This window comes from Sander lucioperca, chromosome 5 (assembly GCF_008315115.2).
Source record: "Sander lucioperca isolate FBNREF2018 chromosome 5, SLUC_FBN_1.2, whole genome shotgun sequence".
NCBI lineage: Eukaryota > Metazoa > Chordata > Actinopteri > Perciformes > Percidae > Sander > Sander lucioperca.
In genome coordinates, this window is record NC_050177.1 from 11,363,562 (window position 1) to 11,387,146 (window position 23,585).

General features: G+C 39.3%; 2 protein-coding genes across 2 annotated transcripts; one reads left to right on the forward strand and one right to left on the reverse strand.

Annotated features, from left to right (window-relative positions):
• Positions 1–1,541: 1,541 nt before the first annotated feature.
• On the forward strand, positions 1,542–22,674 carry LOC116050795 (extracellular calcium-sensing receptor-like). Its single transcript, XM_036001532.1, has 9 exons — positions 1,542–1,588; positions 2,116–2,396; positions 8,949–9,259; positions 19,611–19,849; positions 19,940–20,228; positions 20,311–21,066; positions 21,148–21,375; positions 21,483–21,606; positions 21,767–22,674. Exons 1-9 carry the CDS (start codon positions 1,542–1,544, stop codon positions 22,672–22,674), a joined length of 3,183 nt encoding a protein of 1,060 aa, XP_035857425.1.
• Positions 8,464–14,501, reverse strand: LOC116050813 (extracellular calcium-sensing receptor-like). Its single transcript, XM_031301024.1, has 7 exons — positions 14,457–14,501; positions 12,160–12,317; positions 11,682–11,979; positions 10,770–11,564; positions 10,366–10,593; positions 10,056–10,179; positions 8,464–9,377 (listed from the first exon to the last, which is right to left on the reverse strand). Exons 1-7 carry the CDS (start codon positions 14,499–14,501, stop codon positions 8,464–8,466), a joined length of 2,562 nt encoding a protein of 853 aa, XP_031156884.1.
• Positions 22,675–23,585: the final 911 nt, after the last annotated feature.

Here is a 23,585-nt window from a genome sequence, read left to right on the forward strand (position 1 = left end):
CCATCCGGGAGTTTTGGAAAATAAAAAGCGCTGTTCAGAATTGTGTTGCTGCTGTCTTTCTCCATCGTGCCTGTAGCCTGCAGCAGCAGGATGTGTTACGAGGAAGTATGGCAGCTTGATGATAAGTAAAGGTGCGACAAAGGGTCAAAGTAGTAGTCTAGCTAGATTCTATTGATTTTAGAACAGCTAAGGGGCGTTGTTAGGCACGACGCGAAGCCAAGTGAAGTGTAAAATAAATTAATAAATGGTGGCATGCGATTAATGCAATTTTAAAAAATGAACGTGTTATACTCGGCCCTTAATCGCATTGCGATTAACACGTTAATAGTGACAGCCCTAATATATATATATATATATATATATATATATATATATATATATATATACTGTATATAATTCAGTCAGGAACACTCTCGTCATAGATTTAACCATTTATTGCAACAAATGGAAATACAGTTATACTTGGCGCTGATTGCTCTGCTCTTGACAATGCTCCCTGGATGAGCCAAGCCAACCCAGTCTTACCACAGTTCTTGAAATGGTCACGTAATTGAATCTATTGATTCGTGTACATGGACACGTTTAGCCCTTCTTTTTTTTTGTGACGGTCAGCACATTTTTTAAACTGATGTATTTCAATGGGAAGCTTCTTTTGTGTTCACAGCATGATTCTTTCTGCCAATTGGGCAACAGCAGAGAACCTGTATGGCTTTGCTATTATTGATATTTTAAGCCCCATAACTGCTGTTTTATCAACATTTATTTACAAGATCTTATCGTGGTTTATATTTATTTATTTTGATATTATTTCGGTCTTATTAACAGGGAAGCTGAATTGCTTTGTTGTTTATTGATATCTTTAAAACTATAACGCTACATTAATCCACATTTATTCACGAGATGTTATCATGGTTCATTTCTTTATTTTAATTATATTATTTTTGTCTTATTACTGGTGAAATAATACAGTACGTATGCTGTAAGACAAACACTTTGCTGAGCTGGGCACATTCAAAGCCCATATCCCACAATGCAATGCGGTCATTAATTTCAGAGAATCAGACAGCGATCAGCGACTCTATAACGCCAGTATCGCTTCAATGTACTGTACATATTTAATGATTGATTTTGTCACTAGCAACCTTGGGACAAGTTGCTCAGTCTTTTTTCCAGTAAGTTATGCACCGTAATAACGTGTAGGCCTACCCAATCCGTGGGATCCTCCAGAAGTGACATAGTAATAACTGCTCCGCGGATACGAAAGAAAATATAGGCTACATAGGCCTATAATATTGTCACACGTTGTAGGTGTGGAGCTTCCAATTGAAATACATTAGTTTAAAAAAACTGGCTGACTAAAAAATGGGATAAACGTGTCCCTGTATACAAATCAATAGATTAAATAACCTGACCATTTCACGAACTGCCGTGAGACTGGGTTGTATATATATATGTTTGATATGATTGTGTTTTACATTAATAATATGCCACTTCACAAACGACGTGATATACAGTGGGAAAATTAGTAGCTACAATACAAGATGATAGATGTCTACCTGACAGTCTGGAGTGGTTACCAAATGATTAAGTAAAAACTTAATGACATTTTCCACAAAATTAGTTTAAGTTTTCAGAATGACTTTGGTGCTGCCTTCCCCATTATATTACTTTTTGTATTTTTCTCAGGTTTCAGTAATATAATATAACATTTTGGAATAAAAATACAAAAGAGCAGTCCAAAACTGGATGCCAGAATAGCAAATATCTCTACAGCAACACTGAACTTCCCAGGAGAGCTGACATACGCTGGGATAAAAGTGATCCATACTGCGCAGAATATCAGCATGCTAAAGGTGATAAATTTGGCTTCATTGAAGTTATCAGGCAGTTTTCGAGCCAGAAAAGCAAGAATGAAACATAACATGGCCAGAAGTCCTATGTACCCAAGTACAGCCCAAAAACCTACAGCTGAGCCCAGAGCACACTCTAAGATGATTTTGTCCTTGAATTCCTTAAAATTCTTAAATGGAAAAGGAGGAGAAATTGTTAACCAGAGGATACATATGATAACTTGTATAAGAGTGAAACCCAGAACACTGAGTTTCTGCTGTGCAGGCCCAAACCATTTCATGACATTACTACCTGGAAGTGTGGCCTTGAAGGCCATCAACACCACTATAGTTTTCCCCAGAACACAAGAGATACAGAGGACAAAGGTGATGCCGAATGCTGTGTGTCGCAGCATGCAGGACCACTCAGAGGGCCGGCCTATGAAGGTCAGAGAACACAGGAAACACAGAGTCAAGGAGAAGAGCAGCAGGAAGCTCAGCTCAGAGTTGTTGGCCCTGACAATAGGAGTTTTCCTGTATCTGAAGAAAATGAATGCCACAACAGCAGTGATGCATGTTCCAAATAACGATGCAGCAGTGAGCAGCGCTCCCATAATCTCTTCATATGATAGAAACTCTGCCTCCTTCTTCACACAAGCATCTCTTCTCTCATTTGACCAGAACTCAGGGTGACATCGCACACAAGTGATAGAATCTGAAAAAATAATATTAAAGCAGTTATTAGACTTGCTCAGTACATTTGTATGTTGTTTTGTCTCAATATTTTCTATGCATACAAGACTGACAATACCGGACAATAAATGGATAACCATATGACAGCTACCTGGTATCATCATGAATCATTTGGATCTTACAGTATAACATATAGTATAAATAGGTTTTATTTAAATGTTTTTGTTTGTTTTCTTTTATTGTAATAAGCATTATATATACTTCTTAGAAGGTATCATGCTGCATTTTTCAAATGTTATTTTTTAGTGCTGTTGCACAAATACAATTTCATTCACTCTCAACGGATTTATTGCAGTTTTAGAGAGAGAGAGAGAGAGAGAGAGAGAGAGAGAGAGAGAGAGAGAGAGAGAGAGAGAGATGTCAAACCTTTAGAAGTTGAGCTCAAAACTACCAGCATTCTTAGACACATTTGGGAGGAGGTGATCACATACTTTAGGCCTTTTTGTTATTTTTAGTGATCTGACCCTTAAATTACCATTTTCATTATTATTCCTTTGTATCAGTCATCATTGCATCATTTGTTGGATTTTAGAAGCATTGATTAATGATGAAATTATATAGATTTTGTGTTTGCTTTTAAGACTACATACGTACTACGTATATCAGCCCTGCAGGATATCCCTTAATGCTTTTAAAATCACATTACAGGACAATTTCTTAAAAACAATGTGAACATGTACATTTTAAGACTTTTCTTGTCTGTACCTGTAATGTTACTTATTTCTCCCTCTGCACATCTTGAACAGTCATAGCAGCAGACAGGCTTTCCTTTCTGGAGAACCTTGCGAGTTCCTGGAGGACATTTCTCACTGCAAACTGACAAAGGCACCTGCATGACAAAAAGAAACCATGAAAAGAATGTATGGGCAATCACCTTTAGAAGGTTTTGTCTATCAAAGCTGTTCTTTTTGTTTTTGATACATAAAAACTAAACATCATGATACAATAACAAAAACGAACAAACACAATTATACAATTATACAATTTCAAATAGACTGTAGTCAACAGTTACAGTAATACCATTGCAGCTTACCTGTTGTGAGTTCTGTGCCCAAATTAAAGACTTATTTTGCAGATTCAGCTGTTTGTCTGCAGGTAAAGATGCATCATAAAGACCAACTGTGACAAAGTCCACAATGCCATGTTCTGTTGGCTGCCAGTTTATAATTTCATACTTTGCTGCTGGGTCTCCATTCTCATCAAAGTAAACCTCATCTCCTTCCTTTGTTATGAACTTAATATTTTTTATGTGATGTAAAATCTAAGAAGACATGCATCCATATATATCATTATCTGACCAACATGTTGTAGGCCTATTGGCCCAACAGCATGATAGACTGAAAGCAATTATTTTTTTTAATTAAAACAATTTTCCTTGTTAATGTGAGATACTGTTAAAACTATCATTTAAGTCTTTGGTTTTCAACTCACCGTCAATGGATCCAGTTGCACCTTGTTGTTACAGATTTTGTTACAGCTGAGAATATTATGAAGTGCGTGGGCCACAGCATACACTCCTCTATAGACATTGTAAAAGATAGGCATGAGCGACATATCAATGAAGCTGTTTTGCAATCCAGTCAGATCTTCATGGCCAGTACATTCTCTCTGATTCCCTGCTGAAGATTTTGACTGTTTGAACTTACAGCTAAATAATGTCTCCCAAAACTCTGGAAACATTTCAGTACTAGATGAATTGAGCGGCTTCACATCCAAAATGAACTCTATCATGCCACTGACATGTGCTTTGGGGATGGACAGGCCTATGGCACCATCTAGAATGTGATGCCTATCCATGGCTGCAATTTGGGAATCAGAGATCCAGCCCTCACTGCCTACCCACTGATACCCAGTCAGGTTGTGGTTGGACAACTCTTGAATTAGCACATCCATATCCACGTGGGAGAGGAAAGCGACAATCACCTTGGAAGTGGAAGCCTTGAAAATGTCAATGATCTTTTGTATTTTGTCTGGTGAATCTGTTCTAAAGAAAGATACAGAGTACTCCAGACAGATGCCCAGATGCTGGGCTGTTTCTGTGAATATGGCCATGCCATTATTACCATAATCATCATTTGTTCTAATAACTCCAACCCAAGTCCAACCAAAGTGCTTGACCAACTGGGCCAGAGCTCTGCTCTGGTAGTAATCACTGGGTATTGTTCTGAGAAAGGATGGGTACTTGGTTTTATCACTGAGACAAGCACAAGTAGCAAAGTGGCTGATCTAAAAGGAAAAAAGGAAAATCACCCCAAGATAAAGATGCAAAATATGAAACTTTTAAACAGCAAAGTAAACACTACTTAAAAAACGTATTTAGCTTTGACCAGCTGGAAGAATTAATTTCAATTCCATTCTTACCCACCATTGGGATATGAAAGGGTCCGATTACAGTAGATATAGCCATGCAAGGAGAGGAAGAGCTTTCTCCCATAATGGCCTGCACTTGTGCAGGTCTGGTACATGGTGTCTCACTGAGTGCAGATAACACCTCATTACCATTAATCAAGGCCAGTGCAACCCTCACACCTCTGGCAATGGAGCCACAAGCATCATAGATCTTATAGCCCAGAGAGATACCAGGCAGTAGTTCTGTGCTGTTATTAATCTCCTCTATGGCATAGAGCATAGCCTGGGCAAACTGGAAATCTCTGAAATTCAAACTTGATGCAGACAGTTATAAATAGTTGGAATTTGCCCATGAAAAAGAAACAATAGCATAGTAAATTAAACTATTTGTTAATAGCTAAAACAGGGATTTTTAAGGAATATTAATTCTTAATTTAAAAGTTTGACTTTATCATTTATACATTTTAAATCTAAATTCATATGATATAATTTACCTGGTGCATTCCAGTGGCAATGGTTTTTGCCTGTAGGTGTCCTGTCTGTCGTTCCAGCTGGTGTGGAAAGAGAAGATTCCCCCCAACATAATGTCCCCGTTCTTAAATAGCTGGGGGTTCTCAGGATCCCCTCTCTGCCTGCACACCGGCTCCTCAGCCTGAGAGAAAGATGCCACCAGCAACAGTTGTAAGAGTGCCCAACCCTGCTCTGGCCATTTCTGTGTGGATGACATATTATCTAGAGCTAAACCACTGGGTGGCATCACATGCAACATAATGTAAATCCAAAACTTGCACTAGTATTTGTACATTTTGAAGCAGCATGGAAAATAATAATAGAACAGTGATGTTTTATTTACGTAGAATTACAAGGTGGGGTGAGATGAAGGAGGTGCCCAGATAGCAAAAGAGTTTTGGGTTTAAGCAAACATAGCAGGTATGAAAGCTTCCTCCAGCCTGTCATGGCCTCAGTTGGTCCTTGTGTGTTTCTTTATTTTTTTTCCTCTCAGATTCTGGCCATGCCCCAGCTTATTAAAACAAAGCTATTAAAAATCAAATCTTGGGGGTGCCTGGGTTAACTCACCTGGTTGGGGGTTGTCCCATGTACAAAGGCTCAGTCCTAACCACAGCGGCTGCGGGTTTGATTCCAACCTGCAGCCCTTTGCTGCATGTCATTCCCCCTTATTTTCCCCTTTCCTTTATTAAGCTGTCCTGTCAAATAAAGGCCAAAATGGCAAAAAAATAATAATCTTTCAAAAAAAGAATTGTAATCTTAAACCTTATCCCCACCAAAATTACAGACCTGAATTCCAATTTGCTTTTAATTTAATCAACCGTACCCTCACCACACCTGCGTGTACCTCTTGCCTGCCCCATTGCTGTTCATTCATGTATTCTCAGTTCCTTCTATTTGGGCTTGCTACCCATGCCAGCACGCTTTTGTATCTGAATTTTGTCAAGAAATCACTGAAGTCTTCATATCTGCCTGGGCTATAGCATTTGGGTCCTTCCCTTTTTGCTTGACAGGACAATCTGGTCAAACATGGACTCAGCAAACAGTCACTAACTCTGCCTTCCATTTTCTTGGCATGAGTTTGGAATTACCAAGGAACGTTTCCTACATGAAGGCCAAGGCTTTTTAAAGTCCCTCACTCAGTGCATTTACACGCACAGCAGTAACCGGGTTATGCCAGTTCTCCCCATATACAATGGGAAGAACGATGGAGTAACTCTACCTCCGGTACAGTAGGTGGCGATCTACCAACGCACGACTGGCTTTTCTGCCGGTTGACCTATATCAACATTACACCGATCGGCCACTCAATTAGTAAAATTTAACAACTTAATGTTTCATTAACGCACTCTTGTCACAGTGTAGGAACGCAGTGTTCTCGCCAGACGACTGACAACTTTTTCGGCAAATTATATCAGTACCGTTAATCAGTGTCAGGTGGAATTAGCAAGGTAACTTCGTTAGCTAACTAGCTAATGTTAATGTTAGCCAGCGGCCGCAGCAGGGGCTGCTTGGTCCCTCCACTTTTTTGCCGAGACACAATGTTGACAGCCCCCGAGATGGCCAATCTGTTTAGCTATCTCCTGATGTCCGCTTCTGCCTCGGCGGGGAGTAAAACAGATGGACCGCTAATTCAGGCATTGCTGTTTTGTGGTGGATGGGTGGGTCACAAAACAGTGGAGCGCATATATGTTTGTCTGATATTGTACGAACCTGTTCATGAGAAGGTGTTGGGTAATGTTATTACTTTTATGGGGGCCTAATCCAAATATATATATATATATATATATGTATAATTCAGTCAGGAACACTCTCGTCATAGATTTAAAAATTTATTGCAACAAATGGAAATACAGCTATACTTGGCGCTGATTGCTCTGTTCTTGACAATGCTCCCTGGACCAGCCAAGCCAACCCTTTCTTACGACAGTTCGTGAAATGGTCACGTAATTGAATCTATTGATTGGTGTACATGGACACGTTTATCCCATTTTTTTTGTGATGGTCAGCACATTTTTTTAAACTGATGTATTTCAATGGGAAGCTTCTTTTGTGTTCACAGCACGATTCTTCCTGCCAGTTGGGCGACTGCAGAGAAGCTGTATGGCTTTGCTATTATTGATATTTTAAGCCCCATAACTGCTGTTTTATCAACATTTATTTACAAGATCTTATCGTGGTTTATATTTATTTATTTTGATATTATTTCGGTCTTATTACCAGGGAAGCTGGATTGCTTTGTTGTTTATTGATATCTTTGAAACTATAACGCTACATTAATCCACATTTATTCACGAGATGTTATCATGGTTCATTTCTTTATTTTAATTATATTATTTTTGTCTTATTACTGGTGAAATAGTACGTATGCTGTAAGACAAACACTTTGCTGAGCGGGGCGCATTCAAAGCCCATATCCCACAATGCAATGCGGTCATTCATTTCAGAGAATCAGACAGCGATCAGCGGCTCTATAACGCCAGTATCGCTTCAATGTACTGTACATATTTAATGATTGATTTTGTCACCAGCAACCTTGGGACAAGTTGCTCAGTTTTTTTTCCAGTAAGTTATGCACTGTAATAACGTGTAGGCATACCCAATCGGCGGGATCCTCCAGAAGTGACATAGTAATAATCCAAAAGAAAATATAGACTACATAGGCCTATAATATTGTTACACGTTTTAGGTGTGGAGCTTCCAATTGAAATACATTATTTTAAAAAAACTGGCTGACTATCAGGAAAAAAACTGGGATAAACGCGTCCCTGTACACAAATCAATAGATTAAATAACATCACCATTTCACGATCTGCCGTGAGACTGGGTTATATATATATATATATATGTTTGATATGATTGTGTTTTACAATAATTATGTGCCACTTCACAAACGACATGATATACAGGGAGAAAATTAGTAGCTACAATACAAGAAGATATATGTCTATGTGACAGTCTGGAATGGTTACCAAATGATTAAGTAAAAAGTTAATGGCATTTGCCACAAAATTATTTTAAGTTTTCAGAATGACTTTGGTGCTGTCTTCCCCATTATATTACACTTTGTATTTTTCTCAGGTTTCAGTAATATAATATAACATTTTGGAATAAAAATACAAAAGAGCAGTCCAAAACTGGAGGCCAGAATAGCAAATATCTCCACAGCAACACTGAACTTCCCAGGAGAGCTGACATACGCTGGGATAAAAGTGATCCATACGGCGCAGAATATCAGCATGCTAAAGGTGATGAATTTGGCTTCATTGAAGTTATCAGGCAGTTTTCGAGCCAGAAAAGCAAGAATGAAACATAACATGGCCAGAAGTCCTATGTACCCAAGTACAGCCCAAAAACCTACAGCTGAGCCCAGAGCGCATTCTAAGATGATTTTGTCCTTGAATTCCTTAAAATTCTTAAATGGAAAAGGAGGAGAAATTGTTAACCAGAGGATACATATGATAACTTGTATAAGAGTGAAACCCAGAACACTGAGTTTCTGCTGTGTAGGCCCAAAAAATTTCATGACATTACTACCTGGAAGTCTGGCTTTGAAGGCCATTAACACCACTATAGTTTTCCCCAGAACACAAGAGATACAGAGGACAAAGGTGATGCCGAATGCTGTGTGTCGCAGCATGCAGGACCACTCAGAGGGCCGGCCTATGAAGGTCAGAGAACACAGGAAACAGAGAGTCAAAGAGAAGAGCAGCAGGAAGCTCAGCTCAGAGTTGTTGGCCCTGACAATAGGAGTTTTCCTGTATCTGAAGAAAATGAATGCCACAACAGCAGTGATACATGTTCCAAATAAGGATGCCGCAGTGAGCAGCGCTCCCATAATCTCTTCATATGATAGAAACTCTGCCACCTTCTTCACACAAGCATCTCTTCTCTCATTTGACCAGAACTCAGAGTGACATCGCACACAGGTGATGGAATCTGAAAAATAATATTAAAGCAATTATTAGACCTAATACATTTGTATTTTGTTTTGTTTCAATCTTATATATTTTCTATGCATGCAAAAATGACACTACATGATTACCAGATAAAAAAAAATGGATAACCGTATCATAGCTACATGGTATCATCATGAATGATCTGGATCTTATAAGTACAACCTACAGTATCAATAGGTATTATTCATTAATTTCTGTTTGTTTTGTTTTATTTTAATAAGCAGTATTTGTGTTATTTCTTAGACGATATAATGCTGTTGTGTTTTTCAAATGTCAATTTTCAGTGCTGTAGCACAAACACAATTTACTTCACTCAGTTTTAGGGAGAGCTATCAAACCCTCAGAAGTTGAGATCCAAACTACCTGCATGCTCAGACACCTATAGGAGGAGGTGAGAAAATACTGTAGGCCTTTTTGTTATTTTTAGTGATCTGACTAATGACTATTTTCTTTATTACTCTATGTATCAGTATTTGTCTGATTTTAGTTGTATTGATTCATGAAGAAATTATACACATTTTGTGTTTGCTTTTAAGACTACATATTTACTATATCAGGCCTGCAGGAACTCCCTTAATGCTTTTCAAATCACATTACAGGACAATTTCTCAAAAACAATGTAAACATGCAACCTTTATGACTTTTGTTTTGGCTATACCTGTAATGTTACTTATTTCTCCCTCTGCACATCTTAAACAGTCATAGCAGCAGACAGGCTTTCCTTTCTGGAGAACCTTGCGAGTTCCTGGAGGACATTTCTCACTGCAAACTGACAAAGGCACCTGCATGAAAAAAAACAACTATGAAAAACAAATGTATGGGCGTTCACTTTGACAAAGTGTTGTCTCTCAGCCATTTTTTAATTTGTCATGCATGAAAACTAAACATTATAATACAATAACTATAACTAATAACTTATACAATAATTGACTGTACTTAACAGTTAAAGTGATCACATTGCAGCTTACCTGTTGTGAGTTCTGTGCCCAAATTACAGACTTATTATGCAGATTCAGCTGTTTGTCTGCAGGTAAAGACGCATCATAAAGACCAACTGTGACAAAGTCCACAATGCCATGTTCTGTTGGCTGCCAGTTTATAATTTCATACTTTGCTGCTGGGTCTCCATTCTCATTAAAGTAAACCTCATCTCCTTCCTTAGTTTTGAACTGAATCTTTTTTATGTGCTGTAAAATCTAAGAAGATATGTATCCATATGTATCATCATCTGACAAACATGTTGTAGGCCTATTAGCTCAACAGCATGATAGACTAACAGCAATTGTCATGTTTCATTAAATTTAAACAATTCTCCTTGTTAATGTGACTGTACTGTTAAAACTATATTTTAAGTCTTTGGTTTTCAACTCACCGTAAATGGATCTAGCTGCATCTTGTTGTTACAGGTTTTGTTACAGCTGAGAATATTATGAAGTGCGTGGGCCACAGCATACACTCCTTTATAGAGATTGTTAAAGATAGGCATGAGCGACATATCTGTGAAGCTGTTTTGCACTCCAGTCAGATCTTCATGGCCAGTACATTCTCTCTGATTCCCTGGTGAAGATTTTGACTGTTTGAACTTACAGCTAAATAATGTCTCCCAAAACTCTGGAAACATTTCATTACTAGATGAATTAAGCAGCTTCACATCCAACATAAAGTCTCTCATGCCACTGACATGTGCTTTGGGGATGGACAGGCCTATGGCACCATCCAGAATGTGATGCCTATCCATGGCTGCAATTTGGGAATCAAAGATCCAGCCTTCACTGCCTACCCACTGATACCCAGTCAGGTTGTGGTGAGACATCTCTTGAATTAGCAAATCAATATCCATAAGGGAGAGGAAAGCGACAATCACCTTGGAAGTAGAAGCCTTAATAATTTCAATTATTGTTTGTATTTTGTCTGGTGGATCTGTTCTAAAGAAAGATACAGAGTACTCCAGACAGATACCCAGCTTCTGGGCAGTTTCTGTGAAAGTGGCCATGCCATTGTTGCCATAATCATCATTTGTTCTAATAGCTCCAACCCAAGTCCAACCAAAGTGCTTGACCAACAGGGCCAGAGCTCTGCTCTGGTAGTAATCACTGGGTATTGTTCTGAGAAAGGATGGGTACTTGGTTTTATCACTGAGACAAGCACAAGTAGCAAAGTGGCTGATCTAAAAGGAAAAAAGAAAAAATACCCTAAGATAAAGATGCAAAATATAAAACAATTTGAAAACCTCATTTTGCCATGACCAGATGAAATAATCGATTCCAATTCCATTCTTACCCACCATTGGGATATGAAAGGGTCCAATTACAGTAGATATAGCCATGCAAGGAGAGGAAGAGGTTTCTCCCATAATGGCCTGCACTTGTGCAGGTCTGGTACATGGTGTCTCACTGAGTGCAGATAACACCTCATTACCATTAGTCAAGGCCAGTGCAACCCTCACACTTCTGGCAATGGAGCCACAAGCATCATAGATCTTATAGCCCAGAGAGATACCAGGCAGTAGTTCTGTGCTGTTATTAATCTCCTCTATGGCATAGAGCATAGCCTGGGCAAACTGGAAATCCCTGAAATTCAAACTTGATGCAGACAGTTATAAATAGTTGGAATTTGCCCATGAAATAAAAACAATAACATAGTAAATTAAACTATTTGTTTAATAGCTACAACAGGGATTTTTAGGAATATTAATTCTTATTTTAAAAGTTTGACTTTATCATTTATACATTTTAAATCTAAATTCATACGATATAATTTACCTTGTGCATTCCAGTGGCAATGGTTTTTGCCTGTAGGTGTCCTGTCTATCATTCCAGCTGGTGTGGAAAGAGAATATTCCCCCCAACATAATGTCCCCGTTCTTAAATAGCTGGGGGTTCTCAGGATCCCCTCTCTGCCTGCACACCGGCTCCTCAGCCTGAGAGAAAGATGCCACCAGCAACAGTTGTAAGAGTGCCCAACCCTGCTCTGGCCATCTCTGTGTGGATGGCATACTGTCTAGAGCTAAACCACTGGGTGGCATCACATGTACCGTAATGTAAATCCAAAACTTGCACTGGTATTTATACATTTTGAAGCAGCATGGGAAATAATATTAATAGAACAATTATGTTTCATCTCTGTAGAATTACAAGGTGTTGCTAAATGAAGGAGGTGCCCATATAGCAAAAGGGTTTTGGGTTTAAGCAAACACAGCAGGTATGAAAGCTTCCTCCATTTTAGTTTAATTTTCTCTAATTATGGCTGTGTCCCTGCTTATTAAAAAAAACTATTAAAAATCAAATCTTGGGGGTACCTGGATGGCTCACCTGGTTGAGCGTTGTCCCATGTCCAAAGGGTTAGTTCTTACCACAGTCCTTATCTAGTCTTGACCCTTCTCTCCACCAAAATGACAGGCCTGTTTCCAAGTTGGCTTTAATAGCCAAAGCCATAGGCTCCAATGATATTTTAAGTGGTTCTCCTATCTTTCTGATTGAAGTTTGTCAATTGGTTTTGGCAACTATTCCTCCTCATCTGATCTAATCTGATCTGTTTTGTGGTGTTTCCCAAGGTTCAGTCCTTGGTCAGATTATGTTTGCCTAGTATATGCTTCCCCTTAAACAGACAATGCAACACTTAAAAGGTATCTACTATCACTGCTTTGCAGATGATATTCATCATATTTCATTGAAGCCTTTAAAATTTAGCAAAATTGCCCATACATTGCCATTCTCCATCCATTCACAAGAAGCACTCTGACTCTACCACCTGTCCCAGTCACCTGACTCTTACTTACACCTGCTCACCTGTCTCCACTTTCCCTCATCAGCCCTCCAGTATATTTTCGGGCCAGTGCCTCACTTTCCAGCCATTTGTACCTGAACCTATACCTGTCCCTGTTCTTGAAACTGTATCTGTTACCACTACCAAGTGCCCCTGATTTGGTGACATCAAATGGAGCTCTGTAGCCGGCGTCAAGTGCAGCAGGCGGTCCCCTATTTCCTTAAGAAATCACAGGTATCAGTGTCCATACATGTCTGTACGATATCGGACGAACCCATTCATGAGAAGGCGTTGTGTAATGTTACTTTAATTATTTTTCAAATTAGCTGAGGTTCTCCCTGGCAATGCAGTAGTACCCCACAAGGTATTAGTTCCCCTGGTAAGAATCACTTTTTTTCAGACAATAAACATGCAACTTTGTGGCAACCATTTGGTGAAGGCCCTTCCTTCTTTCAAAATGGCAATGTTGTCCTGCATGAAGCCAGGTCCATGGAAATCGGCAGTTAGCATGGAAGAATCTGACTTGGCTGCACAGAGCCCTGGCCTCAACCCCATCAGAAAACTTTGGTTTAAATTTTCAATTTGGTTGAACTGTCTGGTTGAACACAGACTGTGAGAGCAGATCACCCAACATCAGTGCCCAACTTTTCTATTAAATATGTGGTTGAATGGGAGAAAATCCCTGCAGCAAAGTTTAGAAATCATGTGGACAGTCTTCACAGAAGAGTGTTGTAGCTGCATATTATGTCCATGGTTTTGGAGTGATATGTTCAGCAGTGATACAGGGGTGTAATGTTTGGGTAACTACGTCATTTTGGCCATCTCAGATAGATAGATAGATAGATAGATAGATAGATATGTGCTAATACACTGTTCAATAGAAAACCAGAAAATGGGGAGAACAGGCAAAGGCCGCAATTAAGGGACTGTTCGGTATTTAATGGACCACCGGAGGAAAATAGGGGAGGGTCATGTCGTTTATTCTTTGTTGATGGGAGGGTCATCCAATTTTTGTCTAGGGAACAGCAAAATTTCAAAGTGGCTTGTTGTTGTGGTGCATATTTATCCATGTAGCTCCATGTAGCTCTCTCAGTCTCGGCCCCTATCGCTAGCAGATGGGTCTCTCCTTGTTTAGTCAGCTAGACAATTTGAGCTGTAGCTTTAGAGACCGTGGGATTTCCCAAACTGAATAAATCCCGCTCTCACATATAAACACAAAACTGCTTTGCTAGCTCCATTGTGTTGTAACTAAGACATCTGCTGAAAAAAATATTTTATTCATTAGCATGATTGCCGTACTGTTTAGTTCAAAAACATCCAAAACACCATACAAAAACATAGCGGACCAGACGCAATCATTTATTTTGAAAAGTCAAAGCTCACGCCGCGGACAGCACCAGCCGGGAGGACATGAGATGGGAGGTCTCCAGGCTGCAGCCCCAGCCATACCCATCTCAAATATCCTTTCGGTCCCGGTGATTATTTGTGAAATTGTGCAAACAACCAACATGGTCTCATGGCAGTTTGTGTAATTGTCACGTTATTTTTTAATCTATTGATAATCTATTGATACGTTTACACCAACACGTTTATCTCGTTTTTTTTCATGGTGGCCAGCACAAAATGGGAACCATCTATTCAGAGGTTGGGTTTTGGAAAAACACAATGGAGAAAGAACGCCTCACACGCTGGGAGACGGCCGCTGGGGACGCGTGACAATAATGGGACGGTTGGGATTAGGAAGACTACGGGGAAAGGACGCCTCACACGCCGGGAGACGCCACAATAACGGGACGGTTGTGATTAGGAAGAAAACGGGGAAACAAAACGCCACACACGGGACGCGATCCCCGGTCTCCCGGGTGAAAGTCCTGTGTTGTTTGACCCATCCACCACCCCGACCAGCCTCCCTACGCAGATTTTCGGCTTTTCATACTACTCCCTACCATTTTCGTGCTGTGATTACGAAATATGCTTCCCATTGAAATACATTACTTTACATTTTTGTGCTGGCGACCACGAAAAAAAAAACTAGAAAAATGTCCCTGTGAACACGAATCAATAACGTGACCATTTCACGAACTGCCATGAGACTGGGTTGTCTTTTCAAGGCATTTGAAAAGGAAGGAGTGGTAGGTAGCATGCAAGCTCCCAAATTGACGCTCGTCTGAGAAATGGAGTTTTGGATAATGTTCAGCTTTGGCAGCTTTACCTATGCTAAAATATACAATGACTGAGGAAGCCTAGTGATGAGTCCATAGCAACCAGTGTTGAATTTCTTATTACCGTGTGTTTCATATGAATACTAGTTTACTATACTTACTATACTTTAGCGGTCTATTTTGACTAAAGATCCCAAAACCCCTCCGGTGGCCCCTGAAATAAATAACGAACAGTCCCTAACATATTTTTTATCTCTTATCAGCAAAATAACCTGTTTGGCAATGGCAGAGAAGATTTGGCAAATTTTTCATGGGCGCAACCCACATACTCAGCGCTGCTGCTCATCCCACAAATGCATGTTCCTTACAAATGGGGCACCATTTGAAAGGGAACTAAACAGGTTTTCCAACGGTATAAGATTTATTGCCAAAAAGCAATGTTACCACAGAGAAATAATCTACCAAACACAAATGTCCTTACTTTTTGTGCTCAGTTTATTTAGCACATCACATTAAGTGTTGAATACCCTTCCCACATTTTAAAAACAAAGGCGTGAAACTTATATTCAATGTCTTTCTTTCTTTAATTCAATATTAAAGTTTGTTAAGTTTAAAAGGCAGCATCATGGCCAAATGCTCCAGGGCACAGTCTTGACATGATGCAACAGCCCTGACGGTGGGAAATTTCCAGTGAGCTGAAAGGACAGGTGTGGAGGCAGGCTGGAGACACTTTGAACTCTAGAGGGAGTTGTTAGTTTGTTAGACCGCTTGTGAGTGGGAAGAGCCTGAGGTGTAGGTTGGTCAGGCCTGAGGCATCTGCACTTCACCACATGTGTTCTTACTAAATCAGCTCCCAAAAGAAATAACCTCTGGAGAGAAGTGCTTCATAAACTAACAAGCATCTAGCACACAAACAGCAATTTCTTTTTAATTAAAGAGGAGCCTAAGAGGCACATCAGCTGACTAATAAACATCCCTTTGACTGAAAAATATACAATAACACCAAATTAAATATCATATGGTCCAATGCCTTGCTTAATCAGGTGTGTTTAATTGTTTATTGTCAAAAGTGTAACTTTAATTCCCTTATCCAAATGCAGAGTTCCCTAAGAATAATGTGACATGTAGGGTAAAATTATAGAAAATGAAATGTGAATGTGCAAAATGATTTAACAATAATTCATGGATGAGGATTATCATTGTGTACACACAAATATATTATTTTTATATTTACAGCTTCTATTATTTACACAATTAATCTTTCTGGCTTGAAAAGATATATTTGGAAAAAAGGGAGGAAAATGACAGAATGAAGAAAAAAATCAGCCCATATCAGTAAGATGTTTAAGTTGTCTGATCACTGTTTAGAATTGTATCATACATCAAATGTCCATTTACTGCCTTAAAATTGCATTGACAAAGGTGTTGTGGGTAATAAATGTTATGGAGCGCAACCTTTAAACTCATTTTGTACGATTAAAGCACAGATTGCACAAAAAAAGCATAATTCTTTTTATGAGTGGAAGTCTATGCTCCTCCCAACCTGTATGACCTGTTCAACACAGTTTTAAAACGAATATATACAGGTACATGTTTTCAAATGAGCTCCTAGGTGGGATAATCATTTTAATAAATGTTTGTATAAACTGTACATATTGTATATATAAGAATGCATCACATTGTGCATCACAACAAATAAATGTATAAGCACATTCAAAAACTGCCTTTAAAGTGGCTATACAGTTTGTGTTGATTTCAGCTGTAGTGTTTTTACCACACTTGCTGTCGTAAAGGTCTTTTCTTTACGGTGCTGTATTACCCACTGTATTACTTAGTTAGTGTTACCAGGAGGTCATGTAGTTGCGATGAATGTTTTGCTGAGAGAATTTGCTACAGATGCATCGTCGCATTTCAAGTGTTGCATACGGTAACTTAGCTTGGATGTATTGTTAGCTAAAGCGGGTAATGTTATTACTGTCACTGTGTCACGAGCCAAAACCGTTAAGAGTTTGTTAACGTAATAATAACTTAAATTAATATAGCGCATTTCATGAAACCCAAGGACGCTTTACACAAGTACAGGTGGACAAGGGAAAAGAAAATATTAGGCCAACACAATCACGGACTAAAAGGAATTACACGTCCGCGCTAAATGGAAGTGGGACGTAATTTAATGATGGCTGCTGATGAACAACCACATTGTGCATTGTAAAGTAATTTTATGAATGAAATAGACATATTACATACCAGTATCAGCCATAACTACAGAAGATAACGTTTAAAATAAAAGTAAAATACAATTATAGACCTATATAAATCCCCTGCTACCTTTTACTTGCATACTCACTAACACAGTCTTTTCCGGTGTTTCGCCAAAAACTGTGACCCATAAGAATGTGTGCTCTGTAGCCCTGTCTACCTGCCGAAAATCATTTTGTGACTTCACCGGAAATTTGGACCTGGGCAAAGGCATTACTAAAAAATATATAAAAATAGCTTTTCATCTCGTTTGCTGTTACAGGTCATTTATGGTCATCAGATGAAAAATTATACAGTTTCAGGAACATTTAAAAGTTACATATAGTCACTTTAAAATTCAAGAATCTTATAATTTAGTTTTGAATTGTATCAATTATTTTTTTCCACGTTCAACAAAAGTGGGAGTAGCTGAATATGTTCATAAATAATATGGATGTGTAAAGTGTAATTAACATATCTTAGCAACTGTGCCATACATTTGAATTGTCATTATTGCAAGCACTTATTCCATATTTTTTTTTAATTATAAAATACTAATATGTGAGCGACAGAAGCAGATGCTAAATGAAGTTTGAACTGAGTTTCTTGCTGAAAATATGAGGAAATCTTTGGAAAACAGAATAGACCCTATATATAATATAGTATATAATATATCTAATATATCTGTTTTCATAAGATGTCTTTTTTCGTAAACAAAATAATCAAAGCCCTTCTCCTGTTTTAGGTCCTATAGTAGGCTACATTATAATGGATTTAATCCTGTTTTCAAGCCTGTGGCATCTAGTGGAGGAATTACTCAAATACTTTACTAGTAAAAGTAGATAAACCACCATGTAAAAATACCCTGTTACAAGTTAAAGTCCGTTATCTACAATTGTATTTATAATGAAGACAGACAGAAGTTTTAAATATACTTGGAGCATCCAAACTAAGGGCGTTTTCACACCTATAGTTTGTTTGCTTTGGTCCGAATCAGTTGATGAGTTTTTAATCTTGGAGCGGATTCCGCTTGGTTCGGTTTTGTTTCACACCTGGAAAAATCAAAGTGTACCAAAATGCGTCATTACAAACCACGCAAAAAGATTCACACTGCTTATTGGTCAGATGTGTCTGGAGCGGAGCAAGAAAGTAAATACAGGAATAAGGGCCTCTGTTCTGGGATAGTGCATATTTCTTGCATCTCCACCAGCTCATTTCATTTAAATAATCAGACAATGTCACCTAGACTTTGCTCTGCTGTGCCAGTGTCTGTCTCCAACTTTAGTGGCGGCTGGTTTGACCACGGAGATGCAAGTAACGTGAGTCTATCTCTGTGACAGAACCACTACAAGCTGCTACAGTTTACATGTTCAGATTGAAAAGCAGATCTGACTACATGAGCCATTTAGCTCAGACTTGTGGAGTACACATACAGTAGTTTGTGCGGTTCAAGGTCCGATTACCTTCTCACCACAAACAAACCGCTCCAGAGTTTGATTGAAAGCGTACCGAGATCACCTCATCAAGAAGGTCTGGATATGCTTGTTTGGTCCGTTTTTGGTGGGCATCCAAGTGCGATTGCTGTGTTCCCACCTGCCCAAACGAACCGGACCAAGGGGGAAAACAAACTCTAGTGTGATTTAACCGAACAAAATAAGGCAAGTGTGAAAGCCCCCTAAAAGTATTAGTTATGCATAATGGAATGGCAGCTTTCAGAATGTTATATTACAATATATAGTTTGTTACTGTGAAGCAATTGTTCCTATTTCATACACTGTTGGACAGTTTAATGTACAATAATGCATAATCTTTGATAACGTATCATACGTTGTGTACAAAAAACTTGATCTGCAAAGTAACTAGTAACTACACTTGCCATGGCACAATGATGTCACACAATAATTTTATTCCAATACCCAATCAAGACTGTCCGGTATCACTGATTGGTAAGTACAGTAAGAGGCTTACCCTGCCGTCAACTAAGATTATGAAATGTTGCATTTAAGTCTGGCATGACTGAGTAACTTTGCCCCATCAACATTTGGGAGTGGAAAATGTCAGAAGTGATAGCAGGGCTGATTTTCATGGGGCTCCTGTTGGCATTTCGAGCAGCGGATGGAGCAGCGGAGAGGGAAGCTCCTTTCTGTCAGATCCTCGGGAGTCTAGAGTTCCCTCTGCTGTCGAAAGAAGGAGATGTTATGATCGGGGGAGCCTTTTCCATTCACAGCAAAATCACACAACCTCAACTTTCCTTTACAGAGAAACCAACACGTCTAACATGTTCAAGGTAATTTCAAGATTTCTAGAAAAATATTTTCCCATAAGTTCTGTCACAGTGAATACAAGTTAGTATTTTTCTCTTCTTCTCTTGTCTCAGTGTCAACCTCAGGGAGTTTCGATTTGCCCAGACCATGATCTTTGCAATTGAGGAAATAAACAAAAGTGAATTTCTTCTTCCCAATGTTTCGATCGGATACCGTATTTATGACAACTGTGGCTCAACGTTATCCTCAATGCGTGCTGTGATGGCCCTGATGAACGGTGATGAGTGGACTGTGGGAAAGAGCTGTTCTAGTCAATCAGCTGTTCATGCTATTATCGGGGAGTCTGAATCCTCCTCAACCATTGTGCTTTCCCGCACTACTGGACCATTTAAAATACCAGTGGTAAGATTGATGTCTGTGTGTATCAATGTGTATATTACATGCAAACTTTTGTTATTCTTTCTCTCTCTTTGTGTATTCTCAGATAAGTCATTCAGCAACTTGTGAGTGTTTAAGCAACCGGAACGAGTATCCCTCTTTCTTTCGTACCATTGCCAGCGACCTCCACCAAAGCAGAGCCCTCGCCCAGCTGGTCAAGCACTTTGGCTGGACTTGGGTCGGGGCAGTCAACAGCGACAGTGACTATGGCAACAATGGCATGGCCATCTTCCTTGCTGCAGCCCAGGAAGAAGGAGTGTGTGTGGAGTATACAGAGAAATTTCACAGAGAAGAGCCAGAGAAACTCATGAAAGTGGTAGAAGTGATCCGAAAGAGCACTGCCCGGGTCATTGTTGGTTTCCTGGCCCATGTAGAGATGAACAACCTTCTAGAGCAGTTGAGTCTGCACAACATCACAGGTCTGCAGTTTATTGGTGTGGAGGCCTGGATCACTGCTGACAGCCTTGTGACTCCTACCAGCTTTAGTGTGCTGGGAGGTTCACTGGGTTTTGCTGTGCAAAAGGCCAGTGTCAGTGGTTTGGATGATTTTTTAATTAAAGATTTCTGGGAGACAGAGTTTAAGTGCAAGGAGACAAACGGGGCCACCATGACAGAAACACCACAATGCAAAGAAAAAAACGATCTAATTGACCTTAAAGATTATGATGATGATGTGGCAGAGCTGAGATACTCCAGTAACATCTACAAAGCCATCTATGCTGTGGCCCATTCTCTGCATAGCATTCTAAAGTGCTTCAAAAGTCAGGGTTGTGACCACACTCTAAAGGTTACTCCCTGGCAGGTAAAAAGAACAGATTCTTAAACTGTTTATTTCTTAGCTCTGGTCATTTCTATATTGATTTATTGTCTTACTGCTTTTTAGGTAGTAGAGTCTTTGAAGCAGGTGAATTTTACCATTAAGAACGGGGACCAGGTGTGGTTTGACAGCACTGGAGCAACTGTTGCTCGGTATGAGGTGGTGAACTGGCAGCGTGGATCAGATGACTCAGTCCAGTTTAAACCTGTTGGCTATTATGATGCCTCCCTACCCCCTGGACAGAAGTTTGTCCTCAAGACTGAAGCCATAATTTGGCCTGGAGAGAAGACAGAGGCAAATATCATAATTCACAGTCAAATCTACATTGATGTAATGCAGACAATATTTCATCTTGAATGATTATTAAAAACATAATATCTGTTATCTTTTTTAATTCAAAGTTACCTGTGTCAGTGTGCAGTGAGAGATGTCATCCTGGAACGTATAAAGTCCTTCAGAAAGGAAAGCCAGTCTGCTGCTATGACTGTATACCATGTGCAGAGGGAGAAATCAGCAACAGCACAGGTATATGTACGGCTGACCTTAACTATGACAAATTGCATATATTGTTTACTTTCCACACTCTGTGTTTCATGTTAAAATCCACTATTGTACAGTCTCTTATTTACGTTTTTAGCATGTAAGTGAAAAAATTACAATAATAGTGACGATATTTCTATTACAGATTCTAATGACTGCAAAAAGTGTCCTGAGGAGTATTGGTCCAATCAAAACAGAGATGCATGTGTACTGAAAAATGTTGAGTTCCTCTACTTCACTGAGGTTATGGGTATAATACTTGTGTTTTTCACTTTGTTTGGTGCGCTTCTTACATTAACTGTGGCCACTATATTCTTGTTCAATAAGGACTCTCCCTTGGTAAAGGCCAACAACTCTGAGCTGAGCTTCCTGCTGCTCTTCTCCTTGACTCTGTGTTTCCTGTGTTCTCTGACCTTCATAGGCCGGCCGTCTGAGTGGTCCTGCATGCTGCGACACACAGCATTCGGCATCACCTTTGTCCTCTGTATCTCTTGTGTTCTGGGGAAAACTTTAGTGGTGTTAATGGCCTTCAGGGCCACACTTCCAGGTAGTAATGTCATGAAATGGTTTGGGCCTGCACAGCAGAGACTCACTGTTCTGACTTTCACTCTTATACAGGTTATAATTTGCATACTTTGGCTGATAATCAACCCTCCTTTTCCTTTCAAAAATATGAAACACTATAAGGACAAAATAATTCTTGAGTGTGCCCTGGGATCACCTGTAGGGTTCTGGGTTGTGTTAGGATACATAGGGCTCCTTGCTGTTCTATGTTTTGTACTTGCCTTTTTGGCTAGAAAGTTACCTGATAATTTTAATGAGGCCAAGCTCATCACCTTCAGCATGCTGATATTCTGTGCAGTTTGGATCACATTTATCCCAGCATATGTCAGCTCTCCTGGGAAGTTCACTGTGGCTGTGGAGATATTTGCTATTCTGGCCTCCAGTTATGGGCTACTTCTCTCTATATTTGCACCAAAATGCTTCATTATTGTATTCAAACCTAAACTGAACACAAAAAAACATCTGATGGGGAAAATGGGATCTAATTAAATCTCAATGACCTTGTGGCTTGTCTTTGATTTTTTCATTGACCTGAGCACACTATTCATTTATATGTATTATTCAGCTTTCCTTTGTTTGTATCAAAATCTACACAAAAGCTACAAAGCAACACTATTTTTGATAAAGGCAATTCAACATTGTTTACTGTATGTTAAACTCTTACTTATTGTAGATCATTGATTTAATCTATATTGGCTGCTACAATACAGATGTAAAAAAATACTAATAATATTATTTGAATTTCATATAAATAAATAAAAACTTTAAAAACTATCATGACTTCCTGTCTCATTATTTTAAGTAGCACAATTAGGGCCTGCACAGTAGAGACTTATGTTGCCACATGTGGCCCAGAACATCTCTGATTGTGGTCTGAGTGATCGGATCTCAAGCCATCCTCAATGCCTCCTGAGTGCATTCACACCTCTACTTAGAGCTGTCCGCTTGTGAGCCAGTCACTCAGATTTTATAACCAAGTCAAAACGGGGCTTCCGTGTATACAGTGCAATCCTTCACCATGGACACTGTCATCACTCAAGTACAATATGCACATATGAAACATGTGAGTAAAAAGGCTATCATTATAAAAAACACAACTTGAATTCAATCAGGAGAGACTGTTCGCAGATATGCAAAATGTTTTATTGTACAAGAGCATAATCTGAACATTTTATTGGAGATTGGACTCCATCGTTATATGAATACATTGTATTAATACATTTGATATATTATACATTTAATATATAGGGGTAGGGAACCATGATGTAACCCCCCGATGGAATCCAGACACCGGTGGCGGTGGAGAAGGGCCGGAAGACCAGACCGAGGAGGCACTGGAGCGACAGCCTTAGAAATCACTAGGCCGGGAGGTAGAAGGGGAAGAGGAGGGACGACGCCTT

What these genes read in the sequence shown, in the direction of transcription:
- LOC116050795 (XM_036001532.1), top strand. Translation starts at nt 1,542, where the DNA reads ATGATAGATGTCTACCTGACAGTCTGGAGTGGTTACCAAATGATTAA. An exon ending in TTCCAAATAAGGATGCCGCA is followed by an intron (nt 9,260 to 19,610) that starts GTGAGCAGCGCT and finishes AACATTTGGGAG; the next exon opens with TGGAAAATGTCAGAAGTGAT. An exon ending in GGCCTGGAGAGAAGACAGAG is followed by an intron (nt 21,376 to 21,482) that starts GCAAATATCATA and finishes TTTAATTCAAAG; the next exon opens with TTACCTGTGTCAGTGTGCAG.
- LOC116050813 (XM_031301024.1), bottom strand. Translation starts at nt 14,501, where the DNA reads ATGTTTTTGTATGGTGTTTTGGATGTTTTTGAACTAAACAGTACG. An exon ending in TGCAGCTAGATCCATTTACG is followed by an intron (nt 10,594 to 10,769) that starts GTGAGTTGAAAA and finishes ATATCTTCTTAG; the next exon opens with ATTTTACAGCACATAAAAAA. An exon ending in AGAAATAAGTAACATTACAG is followed by an intron (nt 9,378 to 10,055) that starts GTATAGCCAAAA and finishes ATTATTTTTCAG; the next exon opens with ATTCCATCACCTGTGTGCGA.